Source organism: Trachurus japonicus, chromosome 21, assembly GCF_045865225.1.
Source record: "Trachurus japonicus isolate A0001 chromosome 21, Traja_1.0".
Taxonomy (NCBI): Eukaryota; Metazoa; Chordata; class Actinopteri; order Carangiformes; family Carangidae; genus Trachurus; species Trachurus japonicus.
The window spans coordinates 25,861,682-25,877,291 of NC_140927.1; the positions used below are offsets into that span (position 1 = coordinate 25,861,682).

Sequence of the window (15,610 nt, forward strand, 5' to 3'; positions counted from 1 at the left end):
CTGTGCAAGAGAGAGAGAGGGAGAGAGGGTTACAAAACAATTCAACAAATTCTGAGTCAATACCATCAATTTACGGCACAGTGATATAAAAACAAACCAGGAAATTTGCTCTTTTTTTGTTCTTCATTTGAAATACGATTTTCCTCATCGTCTGTCACTTCGCTCTGTTGGCGAACCTTCTCCACCAGGTACTGGCCTTTCTTTTCACTGTAGTTAAGGACCCCAACTAAATGCCAGCTGTACTCCAGGCAGGCGTCGGTTGCATCCTCGTCTAAAGAGAGAGAAGACAGAGACCGAGACAGAGAGAATAAAAAGAGCAAAAAAACTAAAGTCTTGGTTGACTCTGCTAAAATGTTTTTCTGAGGACATTTCACCGGAGGATGCAGGGTCGTCTGTAGGTAGCAGCGCTTTTGCTGGTATAGGTTTTTGATCAGGTGATACTTCATCTTTGCCCAGGGCAAGCCAGTCCTGTGGAGTCCAGCAGTCATACTCCACACTGTCAAATATCTGAGTAAGAAACACAGGGAAGATGAGTGTGGTGTGAGGTGCTGCTGCTGCTGGACCCCAAAGTGTTAGATATCACTGTTTAACAGGAACCAAAACAGCACAGACAAGATTTGCAGCGGTGACTGGCTCACCTCCAGCGGGAGACAGGATGATTCAGGTGTCACGTCCTCAGCATGACTGCTGGGACGTCTTGGCATTATAAGACTAGAGTTTACGCCTTTTTCCTCCAGGAGCTCTTCAAGATCTATCTTCAAGTATTCCCTTCGACATCTACAATAAAACAAATAAAGTGTAAATAAGTCACAACAGTAAGCAGTTGAAATAATCGATGGACCTCCTACTACATGGACTAGTCCTGTAGTATATTATGACTACAGGGCATGTAATGAGCTGTTTTGCCATACAATGTAGACGCACAAAGAGTACAAACCTCTCTATCTCTAACTTGCGGGGTATCTGCCCAGGATTGGTTTGGTAGGGAATCTGAACTTTGGGCGTAACTCCACGTTGGCAGAAGTAAGGATTCTGAGAGGGGTGTGAGACAGGTCGACGGAAATCCTTACCAACAGACCTCAACTTGTCACATGTGGTCTTGATGGTTGTTACTATGGAAAACAGTGCAGCCGGGCAGAGATTATACAGAACAATTCATTTATTTTAGAATAACATGCATATGAGAAATACTAGGATCATGTAAAGTGTTTACATGCCTTAAAATGTTGTATCTCACCTTTTGGCATGTTGTATTTGGGTGGCTGAAGGCTGGATTGACCCCGTGACCTCTGCCAGAGTTCAGGTCCAGCTGTAAGAAACTAATAAATAAACAGTCCTTCTTAGTTTAAACCAGAGCGAGGACTTAGCATCATATAAATGATGAGCTCATGGTGTTTTTACCTGATACTTGGGTATCGTGATATCATCTGAGTAGAGGCCATTCTGTTCAATCAGGGAGCATTTTCTGATTATAGGGAAGCGTACGTCACTTCGAGTTGGGCGCTTGGGCTCAGGAGGTTTGCTGGGAGGATGTGGCACCAGTGGCCCGAAAGAAACAACTCTTTTCCGCTCCATCATCTGGCAGAATAAAATAATTTATGTTAGAAGAACAACAAATCCTGGATTTGATACGCTGCTGTTTCACTCTTTTTAACTCTTTGTCATATGTGGATAAAACTGAAAAATGTGAATGAAAAATAATCTGTAAGTAAATCAGGGGGAAAAATGAATATATCCGATTTTATTTCTCATTTCTCATTTAGTGGAGTCAGTAGCTCGGTGGACAGACAGGAAGAGGAAGTGTCAAAATAAAAGCTATATGTATATATAGCTATAAATAAATAAATACATCTCTGTTTTTGTATGGAGGAAAAGAAAACAAAATAGATTGGGAATGATGATTGAGAACCAGACCACATATGACCTTGGAGAACCAAACATATGACGGCAACACTTGGATTGTCAAATAAATAAACAGATAAATAAATAAACAGATAAATAAAAGAAAGAAAGAAAGAAAGAAAGAAAGAAAGAAAGAAAGAAAGAAAGAAAGAAAGAACCGTAATTAAATGGGGGACAAATGAATACACGTGATTTTATTTCTCATTTCTCATTTAGTACAGTCAGTAGCTCGGGGGCAGACAGGAAGAGGAAGTGATGTGCATAAAAATCAAAATAAAAGCAGAAAAAAGCAGACGGATATTTTGTTTTTCTCTGTTTTTGTTTGGAAAATCAGAAAAAAAAAATGGATTGGAAGTGATAATTGAGACCCAGACCATATTATGACCTTGGAGGACCAAACAACCAACTCATTTAAGGAGAACTGTAAACAAATGACGTAATTTGAGCTAACCATAACAACAATTCAAGTACAGGTAAGCCAACTTTGTCATTTGACATCGATTGAAGTTGTGTTACTAGCTCTTAAAAACTACCAAAACATCAAAGTGTGTCTGTAAGAATAAAGGTTATCATTCCGTCGTGCACATTAGCTTCCGTTAAACGCGACACCTAAATGTGCACAAACAAACAAACAAACAGCCTTTGTAAAGTTTATTACTTTCATCTTAAAAACCAAAAGACAACAAACGTGTGGACAAACCTTGTCTCAAATGTGGAGATGTGGTCCCGCGTCGCCACCACGCTTCTTTGAAGTACTTTGTGGATAATTTTAGTCCAAATATTACCGAGCTGAACTGTTTAAATGCCAACATTAACGTCCAGGCGTAGGCACGTAAACGCGGCAACTGTTGCTATGGAGACGCAACACAGCTGCACTACGGAAAGCGCGAAGGGTAAAAAAAAAAAAAAAACTCACATCATGGCAGCACATTACATCCATGGTATTTCATTGCGGACTGTTTGGACACACACAACAAACACACACACACACACACACACACACACACACTGAACACATTCTGAGCATGTGATCAATATTTATTTTTTATTACGATATTTTAATCCATTTGTTTTTATTGTGGCCTAATGCAAATTTTTATTCGTTCTACAATAGCATTTGGTGTAGGCGGCCTAATGTCTGAATGACAATAGAGACTATCTATCTATCTATCTATCTATCTATCTATCTATCTATCTATCTATCTATCTATCTATCTATCTATCTATCTATCTATCTATTTTTACTATGTGCAAATTAATATAATCAAGACAAGTTCAAAAGTTTTTTCTCATTATGTCTTGTTTATCATTTTACTGTAATGTCAGTCTGAAGTAATCTCAGATGTTTGGATCCCACTGTACTTTTGTTGTTTTGCACACTTGAGGGCGCCAAAGACTAAGGCAGACAGGCTACAGCGATACAGGTGGTCAATGAGATACTGGGTTCACAAAGGCCAGCGGAAATATACTGTATGCACCATAATTCTTCAAATTAGCAAATGGTCTCTTTTATGTTATTTTTTGATGGATGTTACTTGTAATAGATTACATCTATGGTTCCATCTTGCTGAGCATCACCACTTCTAAACCATCCCCTTGTCATTGGATCTCTGGGTTAAGCTATTCAGAGGATAGTGTATGTTAATGTGAACAAAGAAAGCTCATTTTGTGCAATTGTAGCCTATTTAATGTGTCTGAACTGAAGCTATGTGCTGAGACACTATTTGTCCTAATCGCCCTATTATCTACCATCTCCTGATCTCCTATCCCTATCACAAGGTAGGCTATGTTTCTGCTTGCATTATTCTGCAGTATGATATGTATTCCTTTGTTATCTTTTCAACCAGTTGCGAACACATAACGGCAGCACGTCTGTGGTCCTCTCCGCCTCCATCTGAGCGCAGCTGCCAGCAAACACCGCCGCCTGAGGACAATGGCCAGCGACCCAGCGAAGCAGCAGTAACCAGGGGTGACAGCCAATGGAGAGCAGGGAGGCACGGGCATCAGATGGTAAAGGTATAACCATCTAGTATGCAACACGGTCACAACTTTGACCTTCAGAGAGTGTTCATCCAAATCCCCCCTGGAGGAGGTGATGAGAGTGTGCTCCATCAAGGGGAGGTGGTGGAGGAGGCGGGGGGGTCTTTCCGTGTAGAGATGGCAGGATTCAGCCCTGAAGAACAACTTGAAATATATGTGTTTTAACAGTACCACTCCCGCCTCTGCAGAAGTGTCCAGATAAATAGAGCTCCTGGTGTTGATCTGAGGTGAAAGTAGACCATCTTGGTGCAAGGGTGTGACAACGCCTGCAGGTATAAAACAGCCTATACACCTGTCTGCTAATAGGTGCAAGATCATTTAACACATCTGCCCAAGGATATTTCAAACTTTAAATGTATCTGACTAATGCAAAGAAAGAACATACAGTATATTCATTTGGATAGTGTTTGATATAATTAAGCATTTTCAAGGTTCAAGGTGTCTTTATTATCCCCAATGGGGCAATTTGTTGTGCAGCAAGTAGAGAGAAGAACCACGTCATATATACATAGACACATGAAAACTCACCAAACAGTGGACATAATAAATACAGCATGAGAACATGATACAAATAATAAAATACAACATAAAAAACATGATACAATAAAAATAAAAAGCAGCATACAGTAAAGACAAAAAAAGGAGCTATAGTTAAAAGACTCATGTAATAGTGTTTAAAAGACTAGTGACAGTGGGAATAAAGGAATTCTTGTATCTGTTGGTCTTACATCTATACGGCCAGATGGATGTTGCACCTACAGTATTTGTCATTTTTCTTTCACTTTACCGACCAAAAGTCACAAATTTATTGTCTTAAAGAATCTAATTAGGAAAAATAATCTGTAAATTTAGTTTATGTTGATTGATTATTTCCTTCTCTGTGAGCAGGATTTGTAAAAATCTAACGTCAAAGAGGCAAAATATTTTCTGCATTCCAGCAGATGGGGAAAGTGTGGAGCTATTTACGAATCTGAAGGAATCTGGACACTGGCAGGATGATCATAGACAGACTGGAGAGGGGGGGCAGGGTCAGTACATGTGTGTGTGTTTGTGTGAGTGGGGGGTAGTAGATGTGTTCACCATGGGTAATGAACCAATCAGTGGGCTGCCCAGGGGGGGATATGGGGGTGCTGGTTAGGGGAATGGGGGTCGCGTGCACCCCCATCTTTACTCCTCCCAAATGTGGGTCACTCCCCATCCTCGGGTGATTTCCCTCGTGTTTCCGTAGGAGCAATAATCCTCCTGCAACATTAACCCCCCCCCCCCCCCCCCCCCCCAAAAAAAAAACCCCTTATCGAGTCATTTACCCATTAATGATGCTCTTAATTAAGATGAGTTGTCTCGTTAGCTCACTCATGATGATCTCCGTCCGCTTCATTGTTATCATCCGGCTATTTCCTGAATCGCTTATTGTGGGTCATCTCATGTGACAGGAGATTATGTCTATAGGAAGCTGTCTATTTGTGTGTACCTCAAAGGTCTTATTAAAAAACACACACACAACAACCCCACCCCCTTTCTGCTCCTTTGTTTCCACAGAGGTGTACAGTATAGGGGAGCAGTATTGAATTTATTGGATGTGTCATATGTGTGCACACTCTTGAAGTCAAATATCTTCCTCCATAAGAACGCAATCAGAAGAAGCATAACAAAACCCATTTAAATAGAGTTCATTAACCTCAATGCTCCTTCAGCAAAAACCTCTGACATATGGATCTGTTTCCAATGAAGCGTCATGCATTATTTCCACCAAGGAAGCTTTTATCTTCCTTTGAGTGTTTGACCCACAATCCTGCTGTTGTATAGCAGCCTCTTCCCTTTCTTTCAGGTTGGGTCTTGACTGTGTCTGTAAAAAAAACAACAAAAAAAACCACACATACACAAGGAAAGGTCAGCAGACACAAGGCCCAGGAGACTCATGGATTGCCTTTAAGTGGTTGCTCCCTGCAGGCCACTTGGTCACAGCATGAAAAGAGCAGGGGCAATGGCAAATGACAGTCGCTGTATATCTTCCCTAATCTCTTTGTCTGGTCAGAGGGAAAACCTGCTGGTACACAAAGAGAGGAATCACCCACCAGGAGTGAGAGAGTAGCCTTAAGCCCACTGCACGCAATGTAACAGCTATACCTGTAGTTTAATCCAATTAATCTGATGCACACGTGACATTTCACACATTAGTATTATTTTTTCTCTGCTTTTTGTCTCTGAAGTGAACTCTCACGTCTGATGGGTGAATATCTCCCTAAGTGTGTTGGTTATAATTAGATCCAGGTCATCTGACACAAACAGACATAGGACTGCTCTCTTTTTTTTCTTTTTTTTATGTGAATTGACCGCATCAGTACACATGATGCACAATGCTGCCGATATTGGGGGCGGGGGATTTTTCATATTTGTTCGGTACAGAATGGACCCATTATATCCAGATGTTACAGATTTCCAGTAGATGGCCGCGAGCGGTTCTTAAGGCTTGCAGGCTTTTCAATAGCAGCTTTTGAGGTCTTGATCCTTCCAACCTAATGTAACAAGGTTGAGATATTTTCCCAATACACACTGATTTTCCTGGCTTTATTTTTTTTCCAGATAATTCAATTTTCTAACATTTTTCTTCATTATTTATTTCAGGAACCACAAACATTCACTGAGTAACCATAAATCATTGATAGATATGGTAATAGGTATTACCTACCTCCTTAAAATATTACATTTTTATTGAGACTTCTTCTTTTTCTTTTTCTTCTACATTTGGTGCCACAAAAACATCCTTTGTACTGTTGCTAGAGATGAACTGCAGTTTGGATGTTTTCTATCTGAGTGATTGCCCCAATTATTTACATATTTATTGATTTTATTCATATGTAAATCTGCATTGTCTTTGGGCATTGTTGCACTTAGAAATGTAGATTAATTGTATATAAAGTGTGTGTTTTTTGTTTTTAAAAAAATCACTTCTTGTTCTTGTTCTTCGTCTTCATCTTCTTCATCGTCTTGTTCTTCTTCCAGTTGGAGCATCCCAGTTTCCCATGTATAGCAGAGCTTGTCATTGTCAGATAGTATATTGGTTCAGATGAATATCAACTACAGTGTGTGGGTGTAGATGTTTTCCTTCACTCATATAAGTTGCTCTACATCTGCACTACAGGCGCCACATGGGAGAACCAGACTCGTCCACCAGTAGGTGTCGCTATGGAGCAACAAGATGAATGGATGATCCCCAACTGGCTTCCCACTGGCACATAATGGTCACATGGAATCAAACCACAGGTCGTTACCTTTACATTTGCTTTGTTGGTTTTGATGGTCAAAGGCTTTAAGGATCAAGTTCACAGTGACCTCACATAATGCAGTTTTGATCACGTGAATGCAATGTTGCCATAACACCGTGGGGTGACGTCCTCATATTTGGTTTAGATGTTCAACTTGGACTTAAAGACGGACTGATTTGATGGTTTGGTGGTCAAAGGTCAAAGGTCAAGGTCAGTGTGACCTCACAAAACACTTTTTAGCCATTACTCAAGTGTATTCACACAGCAAAAATGGCAAAAATGCCACCTGAAACTAGTCTGTGTGGTGGAGGCAAACAGCTGTGAGGTGGTAACAGTATGAATGAATGAATGAATGAATTAATTAATTAATTAATTAATTAATGATTGGAGTGGATGGACCACTCCCACAGAGGTTAAATACCTGGGTCTTACTCCACTGTCTTTGTCTAGCTAGTGTGGACTAGTGAGACTTGTTGCGTACGAACTGATGAAGCCCCTTGGATAAGAGGCGAAACGTCCTCCCAGACAAATACAAGTCCAGTTGCCTACGACTCAATTTGCCCAGAAAAGAGTGGATGGAAGGTAAAAAAAAAAAAAAGAGTGCAGAGGTTCACATCATTGGTCTTGTCAATGGTTTGGACAAATCATTGGTATAAATAAATGTAAATTGCACTCTACATGTTGTTTCTGGAGAGATTTCGTCCTATAACACCACGCCACATTATACCAGTTTATTCTAGGTTTTTTCTGGTCACTCGCTTTACATCAAAGTCTGTGGTGTTAATCCTGCAACAAGTCTGTACCAGCAGCTCACACATCCCACCATAAATGAGGGCACCAGGCCACAGAATTTCCAGCTCTAGCGGGAATTAACAACAACCCAAAGTCGGAGATACTGTCTGTGAACCCGTTGTGGCCTCAGTCAACTCCCCCTCCCTAAGGCTGGCTGTGTCCCCCCACCCCTTTCTCTAACATCCACCCATACCTACACATACGTTCACATGTGCTTGATCACTCTTGGTCATGCTTCCTTGCACCCTCAACCCTTCATCCCTGAGGTTCAAAGGAATAGCTAAGAGGCCATGGTGGCGGTGGCGGCGGTGGAGGAGGAGGACGGGGTACCAGTCGTTGGGAGTGACTTGAAAAGTCGGAGCGTTTCTAAGACCGGCCTTGCCGCCTCTGTGACCTAATACCCGTCGAACATCACACGGATCCACATCAAGGGGAAGGATCAGGAGAGGGCCGCGGTGAGCCAGAGATCAGACCAATCAGGCTGCTCGTTAGCCCGGCTCACTAATCACTCTGTCGCAGAGCATTTCATGACCTGTCCATCCTAAAAACGATCGCCTCACCACCACCACCACCACCGCCACCGCCGCCGCTGCTGCTGCCACTCGTCGGCCCTTTGCACCAGTGGAGAGGCCACACCGCCTGTGGAAAAGCATGTTGTTTTGAATGTTGTGCGAGTTGAGGAGGAGGGTTGGGCCTGAAGGGGGCGGGGTCTGGATGTTTTTTTTTTTTGGCGGGGGCGGTTGGTGTTTTAATAATAATAAGCCGAGAGCAAGTCTATGTTACAATTATCTCAGTTTGCTGCACTTACAGAATGCTTGACCTGCTTCTCAGCATCGATATGACACATTTCTCAGGGCGAGGCCGGGGTCGGCACACAGGGTTCGGATTTACGTGGGAGTGTGTGTGTGAAAGAGAGATACTTCTGACTGTGTGTGTGTGTGAGAATGAACATGTATAAGTGTGATAGTGTGCATGTGTGTGTGTGTTTTCTTTTCTTTCTTTTTTTACCTGTCAGCTGCCCTGTGGTGGGACTGAGGCCGTGAGAGACTCACTCCTCCTGGGTGGGCGACAAGACGAAGAGGTTGGATAGAAGGCACAGTTGGTGTTGGCTGATTTACCTTATCACAAGACTCAAATACAAAAAAGAAGAAAAAAAAACACTCCATTCATTTAGAAGGAGGAAAAAATTCACATTCATACTTTATAGGATCCTTCAAATAAAAACACAAACATCTAAGATGATGAAATATGTTTTTATATCAAAACTAATTTGTATGTTATATAGGTTTAAGTGCCTTGAAATAACATTTCCTCTATTTGTGTTTTGTCTTGTATAAAAAAGAGTTAAGTGTGCTCTATATTTCGACATTATAGTTATAGTACACTCTGTATGTCACTCACTGTATGACTATCTTCCAGTAATATAGAAAACATGCATGTGTCATCCAAGCTGTAGAGATTAAAGTTAGAAAAATTAAAGGTTATAGAGGTAGAGTGTTCAAATTTTATTAAACTACATTTATATCTAATATTTGGAGGAAAAGACATATTTATCATTATAGTTAAATACAACAGTAATTAATAATAAGGGAAACAATAGAGACAATAATCCAGTGACACTAAACAGCTACACAGGATTTATCATGTTCACACACAGACACTAAGCTCGGCGTAGAGCAGAATGTCTCTCTTCCCACCCGGGCTTCGCCATCTGACTGAGGGTAAAATCGCACCGCTGACAGATGTCTGTTCATCAGGAGGTGACATCTGTCAGGAGGAGACATGAGTCCAACTGGGATGAATTCCACCATCAGGTCGTTTCTGGCATCAGCTCAGGAGCCGCCCTCTCCCACTTTCATTACTCCTGCATGACTCAGATGGAGAGGAACAGCTGCTGCTCGCGGTGTGGTGGGAGACTCAACTGGAATTTAGAGAGGAACTATGCAGGATTTTTTATCTTAACTCTGCTATATTTTTACCTTAATCAAACAGCTTCAGAGTAATTGTGATGGTTAAATAAATGACTTGTAACTTGCTACAGGGAGAATGGAGGCTCTCTGCCTTCCACCCAGCGTCTCTTGGCTGAAAACCAACCTTGCAAGATCAGAGCCTCCGACCCGGTGTCCCAGCTCTAGTCTCTGTTTCACTGCGACACAAACGCGCCCTGTAATCCATTCTTGTTTATGATAACACATGATAAAATAACGTTATCCACCGCTCCATGGATTGATTTCTCGGCGGCTTCGTTGAAAACAAATGCACATGGCCGGGAGGAGGGTTAGCAAAACGGATTTGCATAGTTCCCCTTTAAAACAGAGAAACTATAGGCCAAAGGAAGGGCGAGACTCAGGTCTTCTTGTGCCATGTGCTTTAGTCTCACTGTGTTGTTAACCTGGAGAGATATTCTGGATGAATGAAGATAAAACTTTTCCTTAAAGGGATACATCTCCCAAAATCGATAATTCACCAATTTTCTACTCACCGTCATGCCAAGGAAGGGTTTGGAGAACTTTCAGAGTCATCAAAATGCTTTTGTAGTTCCAGGGGGGGTCCGGCTGGTGACAGGTTTTCATATAATGGCGGTGGATAGAGTTCACTTTTGAATCGTCCAAAACACACACTATGAAACATCCAGATACCTCCATACTGCTTGTCTGTACTGACCCAAGTTCGGAAAAAATTTATTTGATCTCTGTTTCTAGCCTTGTTGTAGCAGTAGCTCCCAGTGGCTCTGTTAGATGTTCTTCCGTGTTTACATCATACATCCAATGGTGGAACGAACATCTTGCGCATCTCGTGCATTGTGCACAAACATCAACAGAGCCACTGGGAGCTACTGCTACAACAAGGATAAAAACAGATCAAATTATTTTTTTTCCAAACACCTTTTCCATGTGGCGGCTTCAGGACACTTGGGTCAGTACAGACGAGCAGTATGGAGGTATCTGGATGTTTCATAGTGTGTGTTTTGGACGATTCAAAAGTGAACTCTATCCGCCGCCATTATATGAAAATCCGTTCCCCTGGAACTCCAAAAGAGTTCTGATGACTCTGAAAGTTCTCCAAACCCTTCCTTGGCATGACGGTGAGTAGAAAATTGGTGAATTATTGATTTTGGGTGAAGTATACCTTTTAGTTAGCCCCATATACTTACCCCTACTGTATGTAATTGGAAATATTTCCTCTAAAATGTGATGTATTGAAAGTGACAAGACATCAAATGAAGATGTGAGAGCAGCAGCATCAAACAAACAAACAAACCAACCAACCACAGGGAGGGACCAAGTCCAACAGGTCCGGTCCACACACACACAGCCACAGAAAATGTTGGCCACGCAAAACAAGAGCTATTAACACCAGCACACATCATAACCCTGAATCAGCCGGCTTCACCTGCCTTTCCTTGGGAACTGGGGCAGAAGCCACACACCTGCACTCGTTGGCAGGAGTCGGCTGTTTCTGTTTCTTTCGCTGTAACGTGAGAAAAGCTTCAAAGCGCTGCTCGGAAATTTCAAAAGCCTTGACAGGTTTCACCAGAAGAGGCTGTTAAAAAACCACTATTATTTGCATCTTCTGCGCTGCTTTTCTGTGATCTATAAAAGCGCTTGAGACACAGTTAATCATCAAAACTGTTGTTTTAAATAGGCTGTGATTAACAGTAAACTCATGGTGCACACACACACACACACACACACACACACACACACCTGGTCCAGGACTGAGGAGACAAATGAAAGGAAAGTTGGCGTCGTAAATCAGCAAAAAAAAAAAGTCAAAAGGCTTGTGAAATATGAAACAAGAAATATATTGTGTGCAGGGGGAGTTGTGAAAGAGGTTTCTTGGTACTGATGCTTCATATTCACAGATTAATAACTTGTTTTTTCCCCAGTGACATGACAGAGTTTTCTATCATGACTTCTCTGTGATTCATGCAAATTCTGTTTGGAGATTTTAGCCAAAAAAAACTTTAACAGAAGTGACTCTGTTTTTTTTTTTTGTTTTTTTTTTACAAAGCATTAATCTGGCAGCTCTTGTTCAACATGTTTCCCAAAGAATCACAGATCGCTTATCATCCTTGATCATGTAAATATGAGCTGGAAAAAATGGCTTTAGTGTCATGAATATTGGCCTCTGTTTGTTTGAAGTGTGTTTTCAGGGAAGCACAGACTTCTCAGGTCACGAGGAGTGTTAATACCGACCAAATAAAATGACTAAGCATTGCATGATTTTCTCTCAAAGCTGGGTTATTTTAGGTTTTTTAGATAACACATACCGTAAGTTATCAGAAGTTTTGCACTAAACTTTCACAGTCTTTTTTTGGAACAAAAACCAGCACAAAAACTGAATCGGTGCGACGTACAAAGCTTGTTTTGTTGCTGCTTCGCTGCGTTTGGCAGTGCAGTGCAGTGTTGTGAGCTGTTTTCTAGATCAGTTGTGTAGATATGATTCACAGGAATTAATTATACAGTCTGATGTGGCTCTGGTTGTGTCTGGCCCTGAGATCTTGAGATGCCACCGTTTCTCTCTGTCCCCACGCTTCCTCTCATTTCCCCTCCACTGGTTTTCAATGACGGGGTAAGGCTAATATGACCTAGAAATGACTAAATATGTAATGAAGTCTTCTTCCCTTTTCCTCAGAGAAGTTTGGTCCACAAATGTATGAGGAACTGTGAAATAAGAAAAAAAAAAACCCTCCTTCGTCAGCAACTACTGGTCTGTTGTAGCCTGGTTAACATCCTTCCTGTGGTCTGAGAGTCTGTCTGAGTCCAAACACATGCAGCTTTGACTCATCACTGCTGCTACCATTAAGACTTGAAGAGTTATTTACCAGCTGCTATAGTTCTTTATCTATTACATATCTGCTGTACGTTTATTTATTAATTCGTCTTCAATAATTAATCATGTGCACATTTTGGGTATATTTCAGATGAAGGAATAAAGATTAGTGGTCACCAAGGCGGCAGCTAATGGGGATCCATCCAATAAACAATAAACAATTTCAATTTTTTTATTGGTTGCTATACCTGGTCTTGTATTCAGACCTATTGTCATATCCGCCTGGTTCTTATAAACGCCTGGACTCCAAGTTGATTTAGCATATTCAACACCCGGGCTACTAAATGGTCATATACGTACACACAGACAGATGCTTGCTTTATATATATATGCTGCCACATCTATTTAATTCACCTGAAAGTGAAATAAAGTGAACAAGTGGTTGTTTTGCTTCTTTATATGATCAAAATACTTTGTACTTTACTTGTACTTGTACTTTTGATACTTGAGTATATTTTTTCACAAGATACTTTTGATACTTAGGTACATTTAATGTGAGCTACTTTAAGTAGACTTTTACTTAAAACCCCTGTACGGAGCCTTTAACTGGATACGCAAAAGTCTCTGGTTTCTGCTGATGTGTCTCTGTTTCCTACAACAGCAAATGAGCCCATCAGTGTGAAGATACGCTATTTCTAAGTAGTCTAATTCTATACCTGTGGAAGGCATGGCCGGGTCGGACCACTGACGAAACGATACGAATAGATACATTACACTGCTAAAAAAAAAAAAAAAAAGCAAGTCCCGTCTTCTTTCCGACGTTTCAAAACAAATCTACACACGCCGGCCAGACAAACGTCTTCATGACGGTGGGAAATGCAGTCCGCCGCTTTCGTCCTCAGGGGCCGCCAAAATCAATGAAAAGTCCGTACAGCGGCTTTAAAGGGACAACGAGCAGTTTCTATTTGGTTATAAAGAAGTCTCACGTTAATGTGGATGAATCTACGCTACCCACACTTGTTAATGGGCCCATTTTCGATAAATCTATGGTTTTGTCTCTATGGTTATTTTGTTATTATTAGTGGTGGTGGAAATGCTGGGCGAGCCGACCAGCGTTTCTTTACTTTCGGTTTCGTGGCGAGTCATGAGAATAACGCCGCCGAATCACCGTTTATGGTGGGAACTACGACGGTATGTGATCGTCTTCCAACCTCTGACTTTAATTCTTGATGAATGAAAACATGAGTCTGTCTTGCGCCGGTCAAAGAATTTCACAGTGCGGAGGCTCATAAATGTAGTGTGGAAACACTTCGCTTTTCCAAAACTCCTCGTTGTCCCCTTAAGTGATTTTCTTATGGGTGACTTTTTTTACCAAAGTCATTTTCAGTTATTGGTATTTCTACTTTTATTTAGTAATTACTTAGTAGGCTACTTTATACACCTCTGGTCATATCTCATCTACAGTATGGGCATAGATTTACAGTACTTGCTTTTTCATGTCACACTGTATTTATGTCATTGTCATTGAATTTGAATATACATTTGAGTGCATACTTGCACAGGTACGCCACACACACACACACATCACTTATGTATGGCTGGAATTCTGTTGTCCTTTGTTGTCTATCTCAAACATCCTTTTGTGTTTGCCCCCTCCTCCTCTGCAGAGACACTGAGTCTCTATCATCATCACCCTTCCTCCTCCTCCTCCTCCTCCTCTTCTTCTCCTTCTCTCTCTCTCTCCCTCTGTGTCACTGCAGACAGACAATGACAGTAACACCATCGGCTGCCAAACCCACGGTCATAATTACACCCCTTGACGAGGGGAGGAACCGCCCCCCCGTCAGTCAGAGCTACAATAAACCGTGACAGTGACCGCGGTGAAACACCTGGGCGAATGTCTCAGAGGTGACGAAAGGCTAATGTGGTGGTGAAGTGTGGCGCCATGCCACCAGCTCACTCACGGCCCTGTAATCTGGGGCGGCCGGAGGAAGCGGCTGACTGAATGACTTCCTGAAAATGTCACATTTGCAGTTACACAATCATAAATAGCGTCGTCTGGACAGTATTACGGCACTCAGGGAAGATTGTTTTGGATGTGACTGTTAACAAAACACCGGCGATGGAGAACCTGCAGTAACATTTCATAGCTGGACACTGATGGGAAATCCACACAGTGACGACGTAAGCCTAAGATTTTGGAGCAGAAAACGTCCCGTGATCTGTCCTCACTTTTGAGTTGAGCTGTTTTTCCTTTAAATCTCCACTGAGCTCAGAATTACAACTCATATTTTTTCTATTTTTCATCCTCCTCTTTAAAGTGAAGCGAACACCAGAGGAGCTACTCCCTCTAGTTACAAAGACATGTACAGAATGTAAAACATCACTGAGCAATTTGTAGAGGAGGTGTCACAGACTTGGATCTGTCATCTTGACAACTTGTTTTGCTTTCTCTCCGATTTATCTTTTTTCATTATTAGATTTAGCTGGAAGCTGTATAGAAGAATTTGTTCATATGAAAACAGGAAAAAAACAAACTGTACTTTTATTTTAATGGGAGTTTTATTCTTCTTAACTCTCTGGCTTTTGGTTCTGTTGGTTATAACTAATAATATACCCATCAAAGTAATTGTGGAAATATGGCAGCGTTGTTGAAAAGTTGGTCCAACCGGGCAAGAAAGACTTCAACATTTCAAACACACTGACATTTTAACCAGATGATCTAAACCAGTCATTTGGAGGCCGACAGCGTTGTTACAACATCTCCAAACTGAGAGCGTGAACAACAAGAGCAGGTACAGCAGGTCGAAGTTTAACCACAGAGTTCATCTGTG

At 41.5% G+C, this 15,610-nt stretch overlaps 1 protein-coding gene across 1 annotated transcript in view; it reads right to left on the reverse strand.

Annotated features, from left to right (window-relative positions):
- The window catches only part of dnah1 (dynein, axonemal, heavy chain 1), a 38,765-nt gene extending 36,022 nt beyond the window's left edge, over window positions 1-2,743 (reverse strand). The window contains exons 1-7 of the mRNA XM_085764346.1: window positions 2,603-2,743; window positions 1,402-1,578; window positions 1,238-1,319; window positions 938-1,112; window positions 639-777; window positions 375-507; window positions 98-271 (exon numbers count right to left, since the gene is read on the reverse strand). Of these exons, the coding sequence (XP_085620472.1) occupies window positions 98-271; window positions 375-507; window positions 639-777; window positions 938-1,112; window positions 1,238-1,319; window positions 1,402-1,578 (880 nt within the window). The 5' untranslated portion in view covers window positions 2,603-2,743. The remainder of the gene's footprint in view (window positions 1-97; window positions 272-374; window positions 508-638; window positions 778-937; window positions 1,113-1,237; window positions 1,320-1,401; window positions 1,579-2,602) is intronic.
- Window positions 2,744-15,610: the final 12,867 nt, after the last annotated feature.